The 19058-nt window shown below is 39.8% G+C and overlaps 1 protein-coding gene across 1 annotated transcript; it reads left to right on the top strand.

Moving 5' to 3' along the window:
- Nucleotides 1-3701: 3701 nt before the first annotated feature.
- Nucleotides 3702-5164, top strand: LOC122024463 (24-methylenesterol C-methyltransferase 2-like). Its single transcript, XM_042583099.1, has one exon. It carries the CDS (start codon nt 3716-3718, stop codon nt 4805-4807), a length of 1092 nt encoding a protein of 363 aa, XP_042439033.1. The 5' UTR covers nt 3702-3715; the 3' UTR covers nt 4808-5164.
- Nucleotides 5165-19058: the final 13894 nt, after the last annotated feature.

Genomic DNA, 19058 nt, shown 5'->3' with positions numbered 1-19058 from the left:
CTGGCGCCGCCTCCTGCGGCCACCGTTGCCTCCGACGGCCATCACAACTGCCCACCGCCGCCTCTTCCCGCGTCTGGCGCTGTACATCGCCCACTGCCGCCACCTTTATCAGCTGCTGCCACCTCTTCCTGTGGCCTTACAGCCGACTCTGGCGTATCCATAGTCGACTCCGATGGCTCTATAGCCAGTGCCCACCATTTTCTGGCGGATCTAACCATTGCTGTGTGTCGGCCATCGAGTCGTTCTATCTTGTTTCGTACCGTTATCATGCTTGTGAGTTATTAGCATTATCCGGCCTACGTGCCATGTGTCGACCTGCGAGCCGCTATCATATTCGGCCTGCGTGTCGTCCTTTCGGATCCCTGCTGCACTGGATTTCGTGTCGTCGCCCTCAGATCTAGCTCCTCAGTTGGCTCACACCCATCTACTCGTCCGAGCCGCTACGACTCGATCAACACCTCGATCAGCTCGCCGACCCATCCGAGGGCACCCCCCGTGGCTAGGGTACATCACTGTACTCGTTTTGTATTTATTTAGTTGTGCTATCATTGTTTGGCTGCTTATATATTCGTGGAATCCGCCTCGAGCATTGGGGTACCAGAGACAGGGGTGACCCGGTCGCTGATTGCAGGTAGTGTTGACCAGAGGACATTGGACGACTTGGTCAACACGGGAGACAGCCCACCATCCAGGTTATGGAGATGTGGTCAACATTCCAGACACATCATCTCGGCAAGTTCATCTTCTCAGATTCCTGACAGGATCATAGGTAATCGATGATTCCTAAATAATCATTCATATCAACACGTAGGTAAAGGGATATGCAACCTAGAATCAAAAATTTTTAGAAAAGTGAGATTTTTCTTGATTCCAGAGTTAACAATTTTTTTAGCCAAAAATATCCTTCGATATTTACATTTTGGGATAAAAATACTCCTAAAATTTTTATAATGAAAATTTCATTTTAAATTATAAAATTAAATAAAAAAATAAAAATATGTGATATTTTATTTAAAAAAATAAAGTAGTATTTTTGAAAATATTATATATAGAGAGAGGGGGAAGTTAAAAAAAATACTAAAAAACATTTAAAAAATGTAAAGTTAAAAAAATGAAAAAAGAAAAAGAAAATTCAGAAAGAAACTAATAATAACAACAATAATAATAATAATAATATGTATGATTAATTTTATAATTGAAGGTAATACAGTAAAATATTAAACTAAATTATATATTAAAATCTCTAAATTAATAAATAAATTTTTGTTATATTAACTAGATTGAACCAAATGACATTAATATATTTTATTTTTCATAACCTTGTATTATAATTATCTGGTAATCACATAACATAACTAAGATTATACATGATAACTTGAACCAAACGTATCCTAAGAGCATCTGCATTGGTTTAAACATTAATATATCTAACTTCAAATATAATGGCATGTCACGTATCTATTATATTAGCATCTCATTTTAATTAGCACACCCTCACATTCATTTTAACATTAATTTTACTATTTTATTAAGAATTTGAACCATTTACTAACTAATTTTGGTGAAGCCCAAAATAAATTTACGTTAATGTCCTTTTTTTTATTTTGAAAATAATTTTAAGGCTTATTAGTAATTTTCTTGGTTGTTTTTATATAAAAAAATATGCACTGTTATGGTTCTCTTTAATCTACATATTAGAATTGGCAACATCGTGAGCAGAGAAACTTTTATAAATATCTTAGGTCGGCGACATTATAAAGTATACATTTCTCAATCTTTTGATTAAATACATTATAAAGTATACATTTATCAATTTAATATCTGATATAAAAAATTAAATTAATTTTTTACGAGGGAGCATCCGTTATAGTAACTTTCTATTATGTTCTCGAGCGTCGTCATTGTATTGTACTACTGTATGGACCTAGTGCACCCCTCATACCAAGTTCAATTTATGGGTGTGGGGCACTAGTTATACGTATTCATGTAATATATTACACATACTACGTATGTATGCGGTGACTAGTATTGATTATTTATGACCCCATTATCTATTTATTAATCTTTATTCTTTATATCAATTTTTTTTAAAAAAAAAAATTATATAAAACCTACTCATTAACCACATTCAAAACGTGGTTAATGTGTGAGTCTACTAATTCGGAACTTAATTTTAAAGTCATATTTCGATTAGGACGTGTTTGGGATGCCCTTAATAATCAACGAATGACAAGTGTTTTTCCTTGTGTAGATCTTATTTCAATAGGAAGTTATGAGTCGATCGACCGATATGTCTTGCTTTTACTTCTATATCAAGAGTTACTTGCATATTGTGATGTAAATTAGATAGTGAATTTTACTCAATATAAAATTTGATAAGTCAATGATTTTTTTTCCGTATTTAATACGATTAACTAACATGTTTACTAATCAATTATGATAAATTGAATCATATTTTGTAGTTGCTTCTTTTGCAGTACCTTGACATGACATGGGCGTAAATTTAATAAAAAAAATTTACTCTCGTGATTTTAATTTTATGAATGCTAAAATATTATAAATTTAGAAGTATTATAATTATTGATGAATTTAAATAAAATGATAAATTGAATCATATTTTGTAGTTGCTTCTTTTGCAGTACCTTGACATGACATGGGCATAAATTTAATAAAAAAATTTTACTCTCATGATTTTAATTTTATGAATGCTAAAATATTATAAATTTAGAAGTATTTATAATTATTGATGAATTTAAATAAAAAAATACTTCATTGGCTAGCTCTGGTGATAGAGCTGATTCCATAGAATTTTTTTATCAGTAAAAAATGATAAATCTAATTAGTCTCTAGTCCTGGATGATTGATCCGGTCTCAAGGAATTTTTTCACTTACTATCAAGATAAATTGAGAAATATTCACGACGGATTGCTAAGAATCTCAATATTTTTTAGTTGCACGATTCATTTGGATGAAAAATTTTATAAATTCATTATAGCTAAAGATACTTAGATGATAATCTAAATATCCTATTATTATACCATAATATATTTTTTCGATCAACTTAAATAAGTCCTGAGAGAGGAGGTAATTAGTTTTCGATTCCGTTAAGTATCATCATGCTCTTAGATTTAGATTTAGGATGGCAGTATTTTTTAAATTAATATGTTGTTTTGAAAATATATATTTTTTTAAAAAAATTATGGTGTGGTTTTCGAGAATCTCAGAAACGGAGTCAAAAGTGATGTTCCTCCCGTACATAGGATAATATATTTTATATAAGTTGAAAATTGAATCTAAAGTTTAGCTAAAAAAATGTAAATATGTTCAAGTTCATTTATAAATCGATTCAATTGACTTACACAGTTACACTCCAGTAAAAAAAATGATGTTCCTCCGGTACAAAGGGTAATATATTTTATATGAGATGAAAATTAATTCTAAATTTTTTTTGAAATAATTAACCGTATAAGAATTGACAGCGCCACCTGTACTTGCATAAACATGTGAGAGAGGCTGGAAAAGAAGTAAATGCGCCCCCTCCTCGTTCACTATCCCAGCAGATCCATTGCAGCAGCATCCTCACCGTCCATCCACAATCCCGTCCCGACATCGCGTTGTCCTTGTCTGGCAGACTTTCCCGTTCTGGGCTTCTGCTCGCCCACTATAAATTCAAACCCATCCTCCTCCCCAGCAGTCACCATTTGAAATACGAGCGATGGATCTCTCGACGGCAATGTGGACGGCGGCGGTTCTCGGCGCTGCTGCGGTCTACTGGTTCGTGTGGGTGATGGGCTCGGCGGAAGTGAAAGGTAAGCGGGCAGTGAACCTTACGACGGGATTTATCGGGCGAGATAAGGCGCAGGAGAAGCACAATCAGGTCTGGTCCTTCTTTGTCCGCTCCAAGGAGGACATTGCCGCCGCGTCCGACGAAGACAAGATGCCTTCCATCGTCGAAACCTACTACGACCTCGTCACTGACATCTACGAATGGGGATGGGGGCAGTCCTTCCACCTCTCGCCCTCACTTCCCGGCCGCTCCCACCGGGAGGCCACCCGCATCTACGAGGAGCGCGTCGCTGATGCCATAGCCGCTCGTCCGGGACAACGAATCATCGACGTGGGATGCGGCGTCGGCGGCCCGATGCGCACCATTGCTGCCCACTCCGGCGCCGACATCGTCGGCATCACCATCTGCGACTACCAGGTCTCCCGCGCCCGCGAGCACAACCGCAAGGCCGGCCTCGACAGGCGCTGCGAAGTCGTCCGCGGCAACTTCCTCGAGATGCCCTTCCCGGAAGCCTCCTTCGACGGCGCTTACTCCGTCCAGGCCATCTGCCACGCTCCCCGCCTGGAGGACGTCTACCGCGAGGTCTTCCGCGTGCTCAAGCCCGGCGCCCTTTTCGTGACCGACGATTGGGTCACCACTGCGCTGTACCGGCCGGACGATCCGCGCCACGTCGAGGCCATCCGCGGGACCGAGCGCGGCGGCGCGCTCGCAACCCTCCGTGCGCAGCACGAGTTGGCGGCAACCGCGCGCCAGGTGGGCTTCGAGGTCCTGGAGGAGCGCGATCTGGCGCTACCCCCGGCGGAGCCGTGGTGGACGCGTCTCAAGATGAGCCGCTTAGCCTACTGGCGCAACCACCTTCTGATCTCCGTCCTCGCCGTGCTGCGCATCGCCCCGAAGGGCATGGTCGAGGTCCACGAGATGCTTTGCGAGGCCGCGGCCCACATGAGCTATGCCGGCGAGACCGGCATCTTCACCCCCCTGCAAATGATCCTCTGCCGAAAACCTTCCATCAAGCCGTAACCACTATTCCACCAAATAAACTCAACTATATATATATATATATATATATATATAATGCAGCAAGCAGCTAGCCTTGTGAATTGTGATATATATATATGAGTAGTGAATCTTAGTTTAGGGTGCAAAAGGTATTTTAATGGACCGATTTAGTGGTAAAAGCCACTTATTTAATTCACAAGAGCATGAAATAATAACAATGAAGAAATCATAATGTTAATATTATCAATGTGTTTAATTAAATAAAGTTGCAATATTTTTTTATGTGTATATTATATATTTTTTTTCGTTATGTTAATGGTCGGAGAAAAGGGATGTAATTAATGATAAAATAATGGTTACCCCTCTAATTTACTCTATGATAGCAGTTTGGTGGGGATTATCTTGATAAACAGGGAGAAGCTGATCGAGTCGCTTCCTGACGACATGCTCGATTACCTCGAATAGTCTTCTTTTTATCTTTCCAGGTCATCTTTTGTAGTCCCTCCAAGTGCCTTGTAAAAAAATTCTCTAAGTATCAATGCATGATCGTCCATTCGGCGCATCTTGCTTCTATTAATTTTCCAAGTATTCTTTCATGCATCACTTATCAGGTGGTAAGGCAGGGCACGCTCAACAGAAGGGTCAATCACACGAGGGTGGTCAGAGTCAAGACGGTCAACACCCCGATCGTCAGCGTCCGATCGGAAGTAAGAGAACCCGACCAGATATCAATATAGTTCGGCTCCAGACCGAGCTTCCGATGCTCAGAAGATCAAGTATCAGTGAATCCAGATGTCGAGCGGCCAATCCACTCGGACTTGCCTGAAACCTTAGAATCAACAGAGTGGAGTCACAACCGAGCAGACAGTGGAATGATGACCGAGCGACTCCCCCGCTCGACCCTAGGAGGGGCAGCCGTCCGAATGGACGAGGATCGGTCAAGCGGCTCTTCCGCTCGGCCCAGAAATAGACAAAGGGAGTAGATGGTGATATTCTTCTGGGAACCAGTGCCACCGAAAAGTGGCATGGTTGACGGCATGGTCAAGCAGAGGATCATAAGACGGAAACTTCCACTATCTTGTCATGGATATGCTCGGGCTGTTAAGGTATGGTGTCAGAGACACTTTTCTGACATGTCTTTTCAGGATATGTTTTGAGAAGTGTGTATGCCTCCAGAAGCATACATACGCTCTCCGGGAGTCCAATATAAGGACCCCCAAGCTTCGACGAAGATATGAAATCTCTACTGTAGCTACTATTACGTTGCTGCTTTCACTTCTCTTCTTTGCTTACTTATTGCTACTGTCGGTGACTGACTTGAGCGTCGGAGGGCCAATGCCGGGGAACCCCTCCCTGTCTCAACACTGGCATCTTGTGATTGCAGGCTCATCTCGTCGAAGGTCCACGCACATTCAACAGGAGCGCCACATCCCCAGCACCCATCGCCTCAACTCTCGGACAAGATCAATCACCGTTCAAGAAATCTCTTTTTTTTTTAAAAATTTTGTGAACGCTTCCTCATGCACCGCCATTTGAACCCTGTGAGGCTATATACCATCTAGTGTTTTGTGAAATTTTTCTAAGTATGATTTCTCACTTTTCCGCTTGTCAATGTAACTAGTATCTGAAACGTCCGTGTGCACATTCCTACATAAGTCGAACGATCCTATTTTAATGAAGCATCTCTGCTTTGGTCATTACTTGGCCTGTTAACTTTACTCTCGGGCTTTATGAAAGTCGTTTGGCTTTATTCGTCATAGACTCGATTTATAGCCGCTGCTCAGCTGTTGTTATCGTAAATTCAGGTTTATAGCTGTCGCTCGGCTGTTGCTACCATAAACTCGGGTTTATAATCGTCGCTCAATTGTCGACCAAGACTAAGGTTTATAGTCGCAGCTCGACTATTGACGAAGACTAGGATTTATAATCGCCGCTCAACTGTTGACGAAGATCAGAGTTTATAGTCACCGCTCGATTATTGACGAAGACCAGGGTTTATAGTCGCTGCTAGACTGTTAAAGAAGACTAGGATTTATAGTCGTCGCTCGACTGTTGATGAAGACTAGAGTTTATAGTCGTCGCTCGACTGTTGATGAAAATCAGGGTTTATAGTCGTCGCCCGACTATTGATGAAGACCAGGGTTTATAGTTTCTGCTCGACTGTTGACGAATACTAGGATTTATAATCATCGCTCGACTATTGACGAAGACCAAGGTTTATAATCACCGCTCGACTGTTAACTAAGACTAAGGTTTATAGTTACCGCTCGACTGTAGACGAAGACTATGATTTATAGTCGTCGCTCGACTGTTGACGAAGACAATGAGAGCTACAATGTTGCCTCTTCATTGACATATAAGTAAAAAATCTCATGTTGCTGTGTTGCTCTACCTTTGTTTATTAGTGTTATTACTTGCTATTATGTTGGTTGCTTATAAAATTTCTTTAGAATATTGTAAATATTATTTTTAAATGTTAGAAATTTATATATTAAATTTTATTTTCAAATTTCATATTTTAAATGATTTATAATATTAGAAAATTTTATTTTATTTATTTTTTTATTTAAAATAGACAGTGATTTTTCATCATTGCAAAATTGTTGTTTTTGCCTTCCAATATAATGATTTTTAATCATTGTCTTTGATTATCCCCTTTAACAACATAACCTTTAACAACATTTCTAAAGGGGTTATGAAAATACTAAAAAAATATTTTTGTTAGGCTTTTTTTCTTGTAGTGGTTATTCTCTGACAGGCTGTTAGAATTCTCTGATAGGTTGTTAAGATTTTTTGACCATGTTGCTCCTTGTATATATCTCGGCCAGGGGTAGGCCTGATCGGGTGCCTTTTGTTGCAAAGGAGGAATCGAATCTTTATTCTAGTGCCCTGAGTGAAATCCTGCCATGTCTTTAGGACTGTTCAAATATATGTTGTGACTCTGGAGATCTGAGTAACATCTTGCCCTATCATTAGGAGCACTCAAGTATATGTTATGACTCTGGAGATTTGAGTGAACTACCGGCCTGTCCTTAGGGCCGCTCGAATATATATTGTGATTCTAGAGATTTGAGTGAAATACTGGCTTATCTTTAGGAACGCTCAAGTATATGTTGTGACTCTGGAGATATGAGTGAAATACCGCCCTGTCCTTAGGATCGCTCAAACATCTGTTATGATTTTGGATGAAACCATATAAACGGGTCCCTTGAGCCTGAACGACTTTATGGACATCCTGTCGTATACAAGGCTGCTCCTCTTCTAGAGCAGGGGAAACTAAGTCCTAAGGGACCAAACTAGCCTTTCGTTTGGGCATCTTCTCAACTAGGGGTTGATTCCTATTCACTTAAAGTAATATCTCGAGCTATTTAGATCTAGTCAGGTTATTGAAACCTACCCGACTACACCTACTCAAGCAAGACTGGCCATTAGGCCAACCGTCCTTGAATCGGGGGCGTCAGTACTAGATGAGAGGCTTATCTTTGTCCAAGGGTAACCCTTTGACCGTCATCTCACCTTGACTTCGCCTTCTACATCAGTCTGAGGTTCTCATTTAACACCCCATATCACTAGCATCCCCTTCAAATCTAGTCGAAGGAGACTAGTAGCCGACTGACTAGATCCGAGTGTTCTTTTGACCTAGATGGAGATGTTTCCGCCCATCCTTAAGTGTCATGATTAATTATTCTTATAATAAAGTATATGTGAGAAGCCTGACGTTTAATAATGTGCTACTAATACATGAGAATGTGTTTTTTTAGCGTGATGATTCAATTGTCTCTTCTATCATAAATGTCCCTTCATGGGCGAGTGTAATGTGTCCCACTAGCACATTCTTTGAAGCGACGGTTGACGCACACCTTTTCGTACGAATCAACAGCACTACTCCCTTTGTTAACTATCCATTAACAGTCAACAAAGGGTAGACAGTTTGAATCGAACGGACGTAATGAAGCTAGACCTTGTAGATTGTATTAAAAAAATCCTAAGAGACGCAGAAGTGCATCACTCCGCACTTCATCTTCTTCGCTCTACACTTCGAATATTTCCTTCGACCATTCTATCTTCCTCTCGATCTCTGACTAGTAAGCTCTCTCGCAAATCTTTTTCTACCTATCTTGTATTTTTCATGGCCCAGGAATCCGTTGCTCCCTGGTACACCTTTACCCGTTCAGATTTTAATAGTGCCAACTAATATGCTTTTTGCTTGCAATATGAGATCCCTAAGAGCTATCTTATTCGCTTCCCTTCTTCTCAAGACCACCCCCATCATCCTCTCTTAGGGTTTGCTACCTTTTTCAAGGACCAAATGAAAGCTGGTTTACGTTTTCCAATCCCCAACTTTCTTTGTGAGATAAGCTAATATTTTAATATTCCCCTCTCCCAACTTACTCCAAATGCATTCCACAGTATTTGTGGTATGTTCATTCTGTTTTGTCTATATGATATACCACCCATCCCTAGTAATTGTCATCTATTTTTATACCCTAAAAAATTGGAGCCATGGGTTATTTTATTTTAATCTCGCCAGAAGGCTATGTTTTTTATGGACTTGCCTTCTTTCAACAAAAAGTGGAAGGACTGCTTCTTCTTTGTTGGAATGCCTGAGCACACCTCTTAGCCTATCGCCTAGCGCTAGATCCTATCTTTATCTCCTTGAAGAAGGTAGGCAGAGTGCAATTCTGAGCTCCTAAGTTGTTATAGAAAGGACTACTGTATTTATTTGAACTTAGTCCTATTCGAGCGAAGCTTTGCTACTCCTTTGGTAAGGTCTACAATTTGGTCCATTACATTATCTCTAACTAAGGTTTACTTTGTTTTCTGCAGTGGATGTTGTTAGATCTGTTAGAGTGTATACTAAAAGTCTAGCTTTTGTAAACATTTATTTTTGAAATAAAAGAATCACATTGGTCAAATGTCTACGTTTATTTGTTAAGTGTAGTTGTTCAAATTAATTTATATTGTAGATAACATGGTGTGTGGTGTCACACACAGAAGATCGTGTTATCAGTTCTTTATAAATTATAAACAGTTGCTCACGACTAAGATGGAAAGGAACAAACCGTTGGAATAGTCGTAGTGCAATTAGGTATTAGTTTATCTTGACTAATAAATTACACTAATACATTCTAAGTGTATTGAGTATGACCATTTAAGGTAAGTTCTTTTTATACTGACTTAATAAAAGAACTAGACTTTAGTTATTATGGGAGTGTGTGCTCTTAATCCTAATATAATAACAAGCACATATATTTAGTATTTATTTCTTTGACTTATCAAAGGGTAAGATTTAGCTCGATAAATCAATAGGCCCGATAAGTTGGTAAATGATATTACTTATAGTGTGTATTGTTGATTATAGTAGGAAACTGTGTCCTAGTAATCTAGGTTGAGAATGTCCCCAAGAGGAGCTCATAAGGATTGTCATGTTAAACCCTGCAGGTGGACTTAGTCCGACATGACAATGAGGTTGAGTGGTACTACTCTTGGACTAAGACATTAATTAAAATGAGTTGTCAGTAAATCAATTAATTAGTGGACATTCGATATCTTAAACACAGGGAGACTAACACATTCATGATAAGAAGGAGCCCATAATGTAATTTGGGATTGGTGCAGTAGTACAATAATAACTCTCTAGTGGAATGAGTTATTATTGATGAACTTGAGTTGTGTGTTCGGGGTGAACACGGGATACTCAAGCTCGTCAGAAGGCCAAAACTAATTTTTCCTCTAGGTCCCTGTCGTAGCCTCAATGAAGCTTTAAATCCACTCATGAAAGTCCATCTTGGTGTCCAAGAGGGAGCCGACCCATGGCTTGGTGACCAAGCCATAGGGGTCGACCACTTACTTCTCAAAGGGGTCGGCCCTTTGCTTGGTGCCCAAGCACCAATAAAATTCAAACTAGGAGGGGTGTTTTGAATTTTTTAAAATCTTCCTTTTTAGATATCTACATGTTTTAAAAGAGAAATTTTAAAATATAAAACTTTTCTTATTTAAATTAGGCCACATGGTTTAAAAGAAAGTTTAAAAGTTTTAAAACTTTCCTTTTTTTAACCATCCTCATGGTTGTTGGAAAAAAGGAAGGGAGTTTTAAATTTGAAACTTTCTATTTTTGTAACCATGTTTTAAAAAGAAAATTTTAGAAGAGAAGTTTTAAATTTTAAAACTTAGTTTTAATTTTTAAAACTTTCCTTTTTTAACATCCACATTAGGAAATTAAAAGAGAGTTTGTAAAATTTTATAAGAGCTTTCCTTCTTTGCTTATAAATTTTTTACAAAGATTATTTTCCTTCTTTTAAGGGTCGGCCACCCTTGCTTGGTGCCCAAGCAAGGGGCCGGCCAATCAATCAATTAAATGAGAAAAGGAAAAATAAAAGGGGAAAAGGAAAAACAAGAGAAAGATTTTAATTTTTGTAAAAAAATTTCCTTATTTACCTTGGGCAAGTATTATAAAAGAAGGGGATGAGAGGACTCATGATAGATCAATTCTTATTCTCTTTCTTGTGCTCCCTCTTGTGGTCGGCCCTCTCTTCCTCTCTTTTCCCCTTGCTCTCTTATTTCTTTGTGGTGGTGGTGGTCGGATTTTAGAGGAGGAGGAAGAAGACTTTGGGTGGTGTTCATCTTGGAGGATCGTCGCCCACACGATGTCCAAGAGGAGGCGAGAAATACGACAGAAGATCTCGAGGTTATTAGCATACAAAGAAGAGGTATAACTAGTAATTATTTTTCGCATCATGCTAGTTCTTCTTGTTAGGACCTTCGGATAGCGGCTAGAGAGGAGGGGTGTGAATAGCCGACCCCAAATGCACGTTTCTTCCTACAATTTGAGTTAGCGCAGCGGAAATAAAAGATAGAAACGAAACGGGAGAAGATCAAACCTCAAACGCGACGATATAACGAGGTTCGGAGATGATACTCCTACTCCTCGGCGTGTCCGTAAGGTGGACAAATCCTATCAATCCGTCGGTGGATGAGACCCCGGAGAACCGGCTAATAAAAACTCCTTCTGGGTGGAGAAACCTCGCCACAATCTCTCTTGCAACAGCAAGATCAGCGTACAAGAAATACAGCAAGACAAGAACAATATGAATGTAAAAACACTAGTTTGCTTGCCTTCTCGTCGACTGGTGATGAAGCAACCACTTCACGCCAACAACAGCAGCAACTGATCAGTTGGAGTCTAGCCGAGGGAAGCTCACACGAAGCTTCAGCAGTGGAGAGCTCAACAAAGCTCAGATCGCAGGAGCAAGAAGAAGTAAGAGCAACCAACCAAGCAGATCTTCAGCTTCCCTGTAGTGGCATTCTTATATGAACCTACGAAGAAGACAAAGAAGAAATCTAGCCGTTGTGTCTCAACGGCTAGACCTGGACCGATCAGGCTCCACCCTGATCGGTCCAGGGTGGATCTGATCGGTCAGGGGACCGATCAGGCCCTACGCTGATCGATCCCAAGACCGATCCCAACTCTCACAGAGAGTTGGTTGCGATCCCTGATCGGTCTGTGGACCGATCAGCCTTATTACTGATCGGTCACCAGACCGATCAGATTACTCACAGAACGTTTCTGTGTGGTTACTGATCGGTCCACAGACCGATCAGATAACCAAGTGTTTCACTGGATCGGTCAGCAGACCGATCCAGATACCCAGTCTTAAACCTAAAGCCTTCCTAATCTAGAGAACGAGCTACCGAGCCCTCTCTGACCTAGTCCGGAGAACGAGCTACCGAGCCCTCTCCGACTCCCACGTCCGGTCCAGAGAACGAGCTACCGAGCCCTCTCCAACTTCGTCCGGTCCAGAGAACGAGCTACCGAGCCCTCTCTGACCTAGTCCGGAGAACGAGCTACCGAGCCCTCTCTGACCTAGTCCGGAGAACGAGCTACCGAGCCCTCTCTGACTCCATCCAGTCCAGAGAACGAGCTACCGAGCCCTCTCTGACCTAGTCCGGAGAACGAGCTACCGAGCCCTCTCCGACTCCATCCAGTTCAGAGAACGAGCTACCGAGCCCTCTCCGACCTCCCATGCTAAGCTTCCATACTTGGATTTTTCCCGTGCCAAGCTCCTTGCTTGGACTTTTCCCGTGCCAAGCTCCCTGCTTGGACTTTTCCGTGCCAAGTCTCCATACTTGGACTTTTCCCGTGCCAAGCTCCCTGCTTGGACTTTTCCGTGCCAAGTCTCCATACTTGGACTTTTCCCGAATCAGGTCAACTCAAGTCGAGTCAACCAGGTCAATCTTGACTAAAGGTTGCACCCACAATCCCCCAAGTTCCTATTCTTGTCAAACATCAAAATACAACTTCTCTATTCTTGTCAAACATCAAAATATAACTTCTCCATTCTTGTCAAACATCAAAATATACCTCGAGTCAAGTCAACTCGAGTCGGGTCATCCAGGTCAACCTTGACCTAAGGTTGCACCAACACTTCTTTGTACGAATTCCAAATACAAGAGGCATATGATTCTAGAGTTTCGGATTTGTTTTGAAGTTGTGTTTTTTTTTTGTTTTTCAAATTTGTGATTTGATTGTTCCTTTGGTTAAACCTAATGTTATTTTAGGTAATTAAATATTAAATTTCTATTAAAGGCTTTGTCAAGACAGTGGTGGATGATCCCATATCCAAGAAGGCCTAGTGCCTCGCCATGTTTGACCTGAGAGCCGATTTTAGAAATAAATATTTAATCAACTTTATAACATTGGTTGATTTGGATCAATAGTGTTAAGTTCCGCTTGCAATCCAAATCTAAACCATTAAGAACAGATAAGTTAAATTTGGAATCAATAATGTTAAGTTTCGTTTGTGATTCCTAATTTAATTTCTAAAGAACACAATAGGTTGTTTAGGAAAGGTTCGACACTTGTACAAAATTTTTGTACAGTGGAACCGGTACGATCTTCCTAGGACCAACCAACAATTGGTATCAGAGCTAGGGTTTGCCTCTGTGTGTTTATAATTCATCTAGATTATACACATGTCATACATAATTTAGGCAGGATAATAGTAGGATGTGCTAACTTTGTGGTTACAGGCTCCAACTATTATGACATATAGATATTGTGTGTGATTGGACCCTTGGACATGTCAAGGGTATTTTATTGTGTGTGCATGATTGTAATATTAAATACAACAGGAGCATGTGATTGGAATATTTAATTGACAAACTGATAAGCATGTTATTCAAATAATACTTTTAAGTCGTTGTTAATTATTTGAAAATTTCATAAGTTAGAAATTGTCTTGAAAATGTTTTATTAACTCAATGTTTTTTTCTTCAAAATTTCTAACTTAAATTTTTTACTTAAAAAATTATTTTATTAACTTGAAAATTTGTACCCTATTTTTTTTATATGATCAAAAGAGGAGAAATAGGTACAAGTTTAGGAGGAGTTTAAAATATTTTTTTGTTTGCTAAAATCAATTTGAATTTAAATGTTGTAATTTCTTTTACTGCAAATTTATGCTTAAAATATTTAGTTTACATTTACAACTTGTTTGCTTTTACCCTAACTTGAACTTGAGTTGATACACACAAAAAAGGGGGAGATTGTTGGACCCCGTGATTGTTTTGATGTGATCAACCAAGTTAACTTAGGTCATGTTTTGTTTTAATCCCTGTGTCTAAGTGTGCAAGAGCTTAGGAACGCAGGAAGTCGAGCGGAAGACGTAGCTAGTGAGAAGGATGACACGGGAAGGGAGTCGACGGGCTCGGTGCATCCGAAGGATGAAAGAGCTGCGAAAGAGTACACCGGTGGACGAGAAGAACGTACGCGACGTTCGAGAGACGAGAAGCCGAAGCGGAAGCCTGCTCGAGAAGAAGACCGAAAATTGGGTTTGGATGAGTCCTATTTCGATTGGTCGCAATCACTTAAACGATCGGAGCTTCAGAAGGTCAAAAGGAGCTGGAAAACTTTGCTGAAGGTGCCCTCAACAAAGTGTTGAGGGCGCCTCCGAGGCGCCCCAGGCACCTCCGCCTCCTTCAGGCGGAAGGGCACACTCCATACCTGGGAGGCGACCTCCATAACCATCCGAGATGCCCTCAATGCCATTGGAGGCGCCCTCGGCTAGTCAAAGGTGAACGTTGGCAGCGGATAAATCTTTATCCGCTGCATCCACCTTGGAGGCGCCCTCCATCCATTGGGAGGTGCCCTCAAGCTTATGGATAGAACTTCCAGGAGCTATAAAAAGGCCCATAGAGCTAGGAAATAGAACATCAATTCTTGTACTAACTTCCTATCAACTACTTAAGCTTTCATTGTGTAAAAGGCTTCTCCGCCTTCAGAGAAGGAGATTCTGACTTAACTTTGCAACCGTCTTAGATTAACAACCACCTAGGTTATAACCGAGTCAATCCCTGAGTCTCTTCCTTAGTTCTGTTGTTTTATTTTCTTATTATTGTTGCACTTTAAGAGTTAAAAAAACGAGGAGGGTATCTTCTTTTGTTTCAGGTAATTCACCCCTTCCCTCTTGCCGACCCGCTGCGCCAACATATACATCCTTGTACACTAATAATCCTAGTCTCCCCAATGGTTCTCGCTTTAGCGATAGTATAGGTTCAACTAAGTAGCAAGGGAGAAGAAGAATCAAAGAAGAAATTGCTTAAAACTGAGCTAAATTCAGTTATCAATCAATTGATATTAGATATCAATTGATTGACACCCTTATGAATCGACCAAGAATGGATGAGAATCGATTTGCACGCGTGCTAATCGATTGAATACACATGAATCAATCCCTTGATTGATCTAGAAGGCATCTGTTCACACATTCATCCATCCCAATCAATCAGCTGACGAATGTCAATCGATTGGCCAATTGATATAGAAACCCTCTATGGACAACCCAATGAACGTCATTCGATTAACAAATCGATTGGTGAACCCCAATTGATCAGCCAATCTATTCAAAAACCCTCTGTGGACTTCCTTATGAATTTCAATCGATTGGTGAACACCAATTGATCAGTCAATCAATTCGGAAGCCCTATGTGAGTTTCCTCAACTATTCCAAAATCGATTATGTACTCATGGAGATCTTGCGAATGCAACGGATGTCTTCTACAGGATTGAGCCAACAAACTCCACGTTCCTTCTCAATGTGGGAGAAGAAGCAAGAGAGAAGAAAGCTAGGTTCAGCATCCCCTAATTGAACCAATATCTTCTTTTATATACCTGACTCAACCTATGAGGACTATCTACCATAAAAGTTCATCCCTCATTAATAGCCCATCAATGTTAATGAACCGGGTTAGTGGATCTATATATTAAATTCGCATCCATTTAATCCAAATTCTCTTTATATGCAATGAAGCATTATATCACTTAATTAAATTTAGTTATTTTAATAGTAATTAATTTTGTGTGTATATTAATCAAGTGTAATTCCATCTTATGAAGATTAAGTCCATCTATATAAACTTAATTGAATTTAGTCCACCCATTTAGACTTAATCTTACCTACTATGCCACTGCTGTTTGTAATTGTTCTTGTCTTCTTCCTTTCTCATCTCCCAATGGCCAAATTCGAACTGATATCTGTCGCGCACCAAGTTTACAATACTTAGTGCACATTGCAGTGTCAGAGTGGATTCTCATGCTATTGCACCAAGGGAGTTGCCTTGTCTCCATCGGCTTCATGATTTGATCACCATATTTCGAGTAAACTAATGGCAAAGAAGGCAAACCTAGGATTCAGAAAGAGTAGCTAATGGTTACATGCTGTGTGATATCATGATTCATCAACATCATGATACTTTATTTAATCTCCATTATCTGCATCTGTCACTAAACGGAAATTGGTTCATTCTGTTTGTACAAATATCTATCATTTTGATAATAAAATCCTTGATGTAGATGGTAACTTAAGTTTAATTGTCTACTCTCTTATTTATCTACCAAATGTATAATTTACTCATCTTCTGCTATTTATGAACAGAAGTTTTTTTTTTCCTTTATCAATTATTAGTCCTGACTTGGAGGTTCTTTGTCAAATCCAGAAGCAAATACATCAGCTCTGTTGCAGCAACAAGATGATGAGTTCATCCTTTCAATATTAGTCATAGCTTGGTGAATGGCCACAGCATAACGATTTGTCCATGCATCACATCACCTAACATTGTGAACTCGCCCAACTTAAAATTTTCAGCTTTCAACAATCTCAGCAAAATTCTGTCCAGGGCAAACCAATCGTAGCCGGTTTCAAGCCTGGATAAAAGAAAAGAGTTACGCTAAATTGTCAACCATCGTTAAAATTATGATAAATATTCAACGAATGAATCCATTAAATGATTATGCTAATGTTAGATTATTCCCCGAAAAGAACGTGTTGCAGGATCCGACTGTAATATCTCGACAAGAACCGCTACATCTCCAAAACTCGGGTGTAGTGCTAAATATGCAAAAGTTCACGTTGCAAGGTCTGATTATAACGTATCGACAAGGACCACTACATCTCCATATATGAGAACTTGAGTGTAATGTTAAATATGTAAGAGTTCTCGCCCTAGTACCAATTATGAGATGGTTGACAAGAGCACATTTTGTATCATATTTCAGTCATTAATAAAAGATAAAGTTGGTTATTATATTTACTTCAGTTCAGTACCGAATGAATAAATATAATAATGTCCTAGGATAGTAGGTTATAATCTATAATATATCATTTGGTTAAATTGATAGTGGGATGTTGTGAATATATAGAATACTATTTTTAATTATTTCTAGTCAAGCATTAATAAACAAGGATAATATTAATGTGTCGAGACTAGCATGTAGGTCAATGGATGACTTAATCTCACAAGTCATGATATGAGATATCAGGTTGACACATAGGTATATATTAGAGAATATGTACTGAATGACTCACCATGAGAATGTTTTATGGATCGTTATATGAATGTCATAAATATTCTCATGTGACTATTAGTATGAATAATCCTTAGACCTGAAGTCATTACGATTCCCTACATAAGAAGTTGTATATTTTGGTATCAACAAACGTCACCTGTAACAGGGTGGGCATAAAGTGATCACTGAGTATATAATAAGTTATGCGAAGGGATGTGAGTGATGTAGATGAGATATATCCCTTCTATATGACGGAAGCGATATATGCGGGCCCCATTAGTAGGGCATAAGAATACACGACCATGTTTACATAAGTCAATATGCGATATTGGGCTTATTTGATTGAGTGTGTCTACTTGGTGTTGGATCGAAAAGAATTTAGATATCTCCACAATAGCATGATATTGTCCACTTTGGGCCTAGGCCCTCATGACTTTGCTCTTGGGCTCTCCCCAAAAGGCCTCATGTCAATGGAGATATCTTTTCTCTTATAAACCCATGATTTTTCCCATGTGTTTCCAATATGGGACTATGTTTGCAACCTTGCAACCCCAACAATCCCCCCCTCAAACAAAGGACCATAGGCTTCCCACGTCCGATCCTCGACCCACCAGGTCTTCCTGCCCCTCGGTCCACCCGACCTACTAGGACTTCGTTGCCTAGTCGCAACTAGGACTTCCTACCTGGTGTCTGACCCTCTTGATCCGAACATAGGAGCCCCCACTTTCTTTGTTCGAGGTCAATATTGTACCCATATGGCTCAATCAGACCATAACTCTTGTGCACAGTCGGCGGTTAAACCTTCTGGCAGTCCGGGCTCTGATACCAATTGTTGGATCGAAAAGAATTTAGATATCTCCACAATAGCATGATATTGTCCACTTTGGGCCTAGGCCCTCATGGCTTTGCTCTTGGGCTCTCCCCAAATGGCCTCATGCCAATGGAGATATCTTTTCTCTTATAAACCCATGATCTTTCCCATGTGTTTCCAATATGGGACTATGTTTGCAACCTTGCAACCCCAACACTTAGAGATCAAGAAACACAAAGATTGATAAAAGGATGATACGGTCTATGCCTCATTAATCAATCTAGATATCAAGGATAGAAGGATTGAGCCATGCAAGATGACAGACACGGAAAGGTTAGGTCAGATCTCAACATTCTCGTCACTTGGGTAGCAATGATGCCTTGCTAGATGTCACTTATTGTTTATGTATCTAAAATAGTTTTAGAGGCATTGTCAATGTTACAAGAACCTATTGGGTTACACATAAAGAACAAGTTGATTTAGAGATAGGTTCATATAATAGATCATTGGATTAAGTCTAATTTAAATTAAACTCATTGAGTTAGACTCAATTGGATCCAACTATTAGATTGAGTCCAATTCAAATTAGACTCATTGGATTGATGATTAATGGGTTA

Source organism: Zingiber officinale, chromosome 9B (genome assembly GCF_018446385.1).
Source record: "Zingiber officinale cultivar Zhangliang chromosome 9B, Zo_v1.1, whole genome shotgun sequence".
Taxonomy (NCBI): domain Eukaryota; kingdom Viridiplantae; phylum Streptophyta; class Magnoliopsida; order Zingiberales; family Zingiberaceae; genus Zingiber; species Zingiber officinale.
This window is presented reverse-complemented; position numbering and strand designations above follow the sequence as displayed.

Coding starts and splice junctions, on each gene's coding strand:
- LOC122024463 (XM_042583099.1), top strand. CDS start 3,716: ATGGATCTCTCGACGGCAATGTGGACGGCGGCGGTTCTCGGCGCTGCT.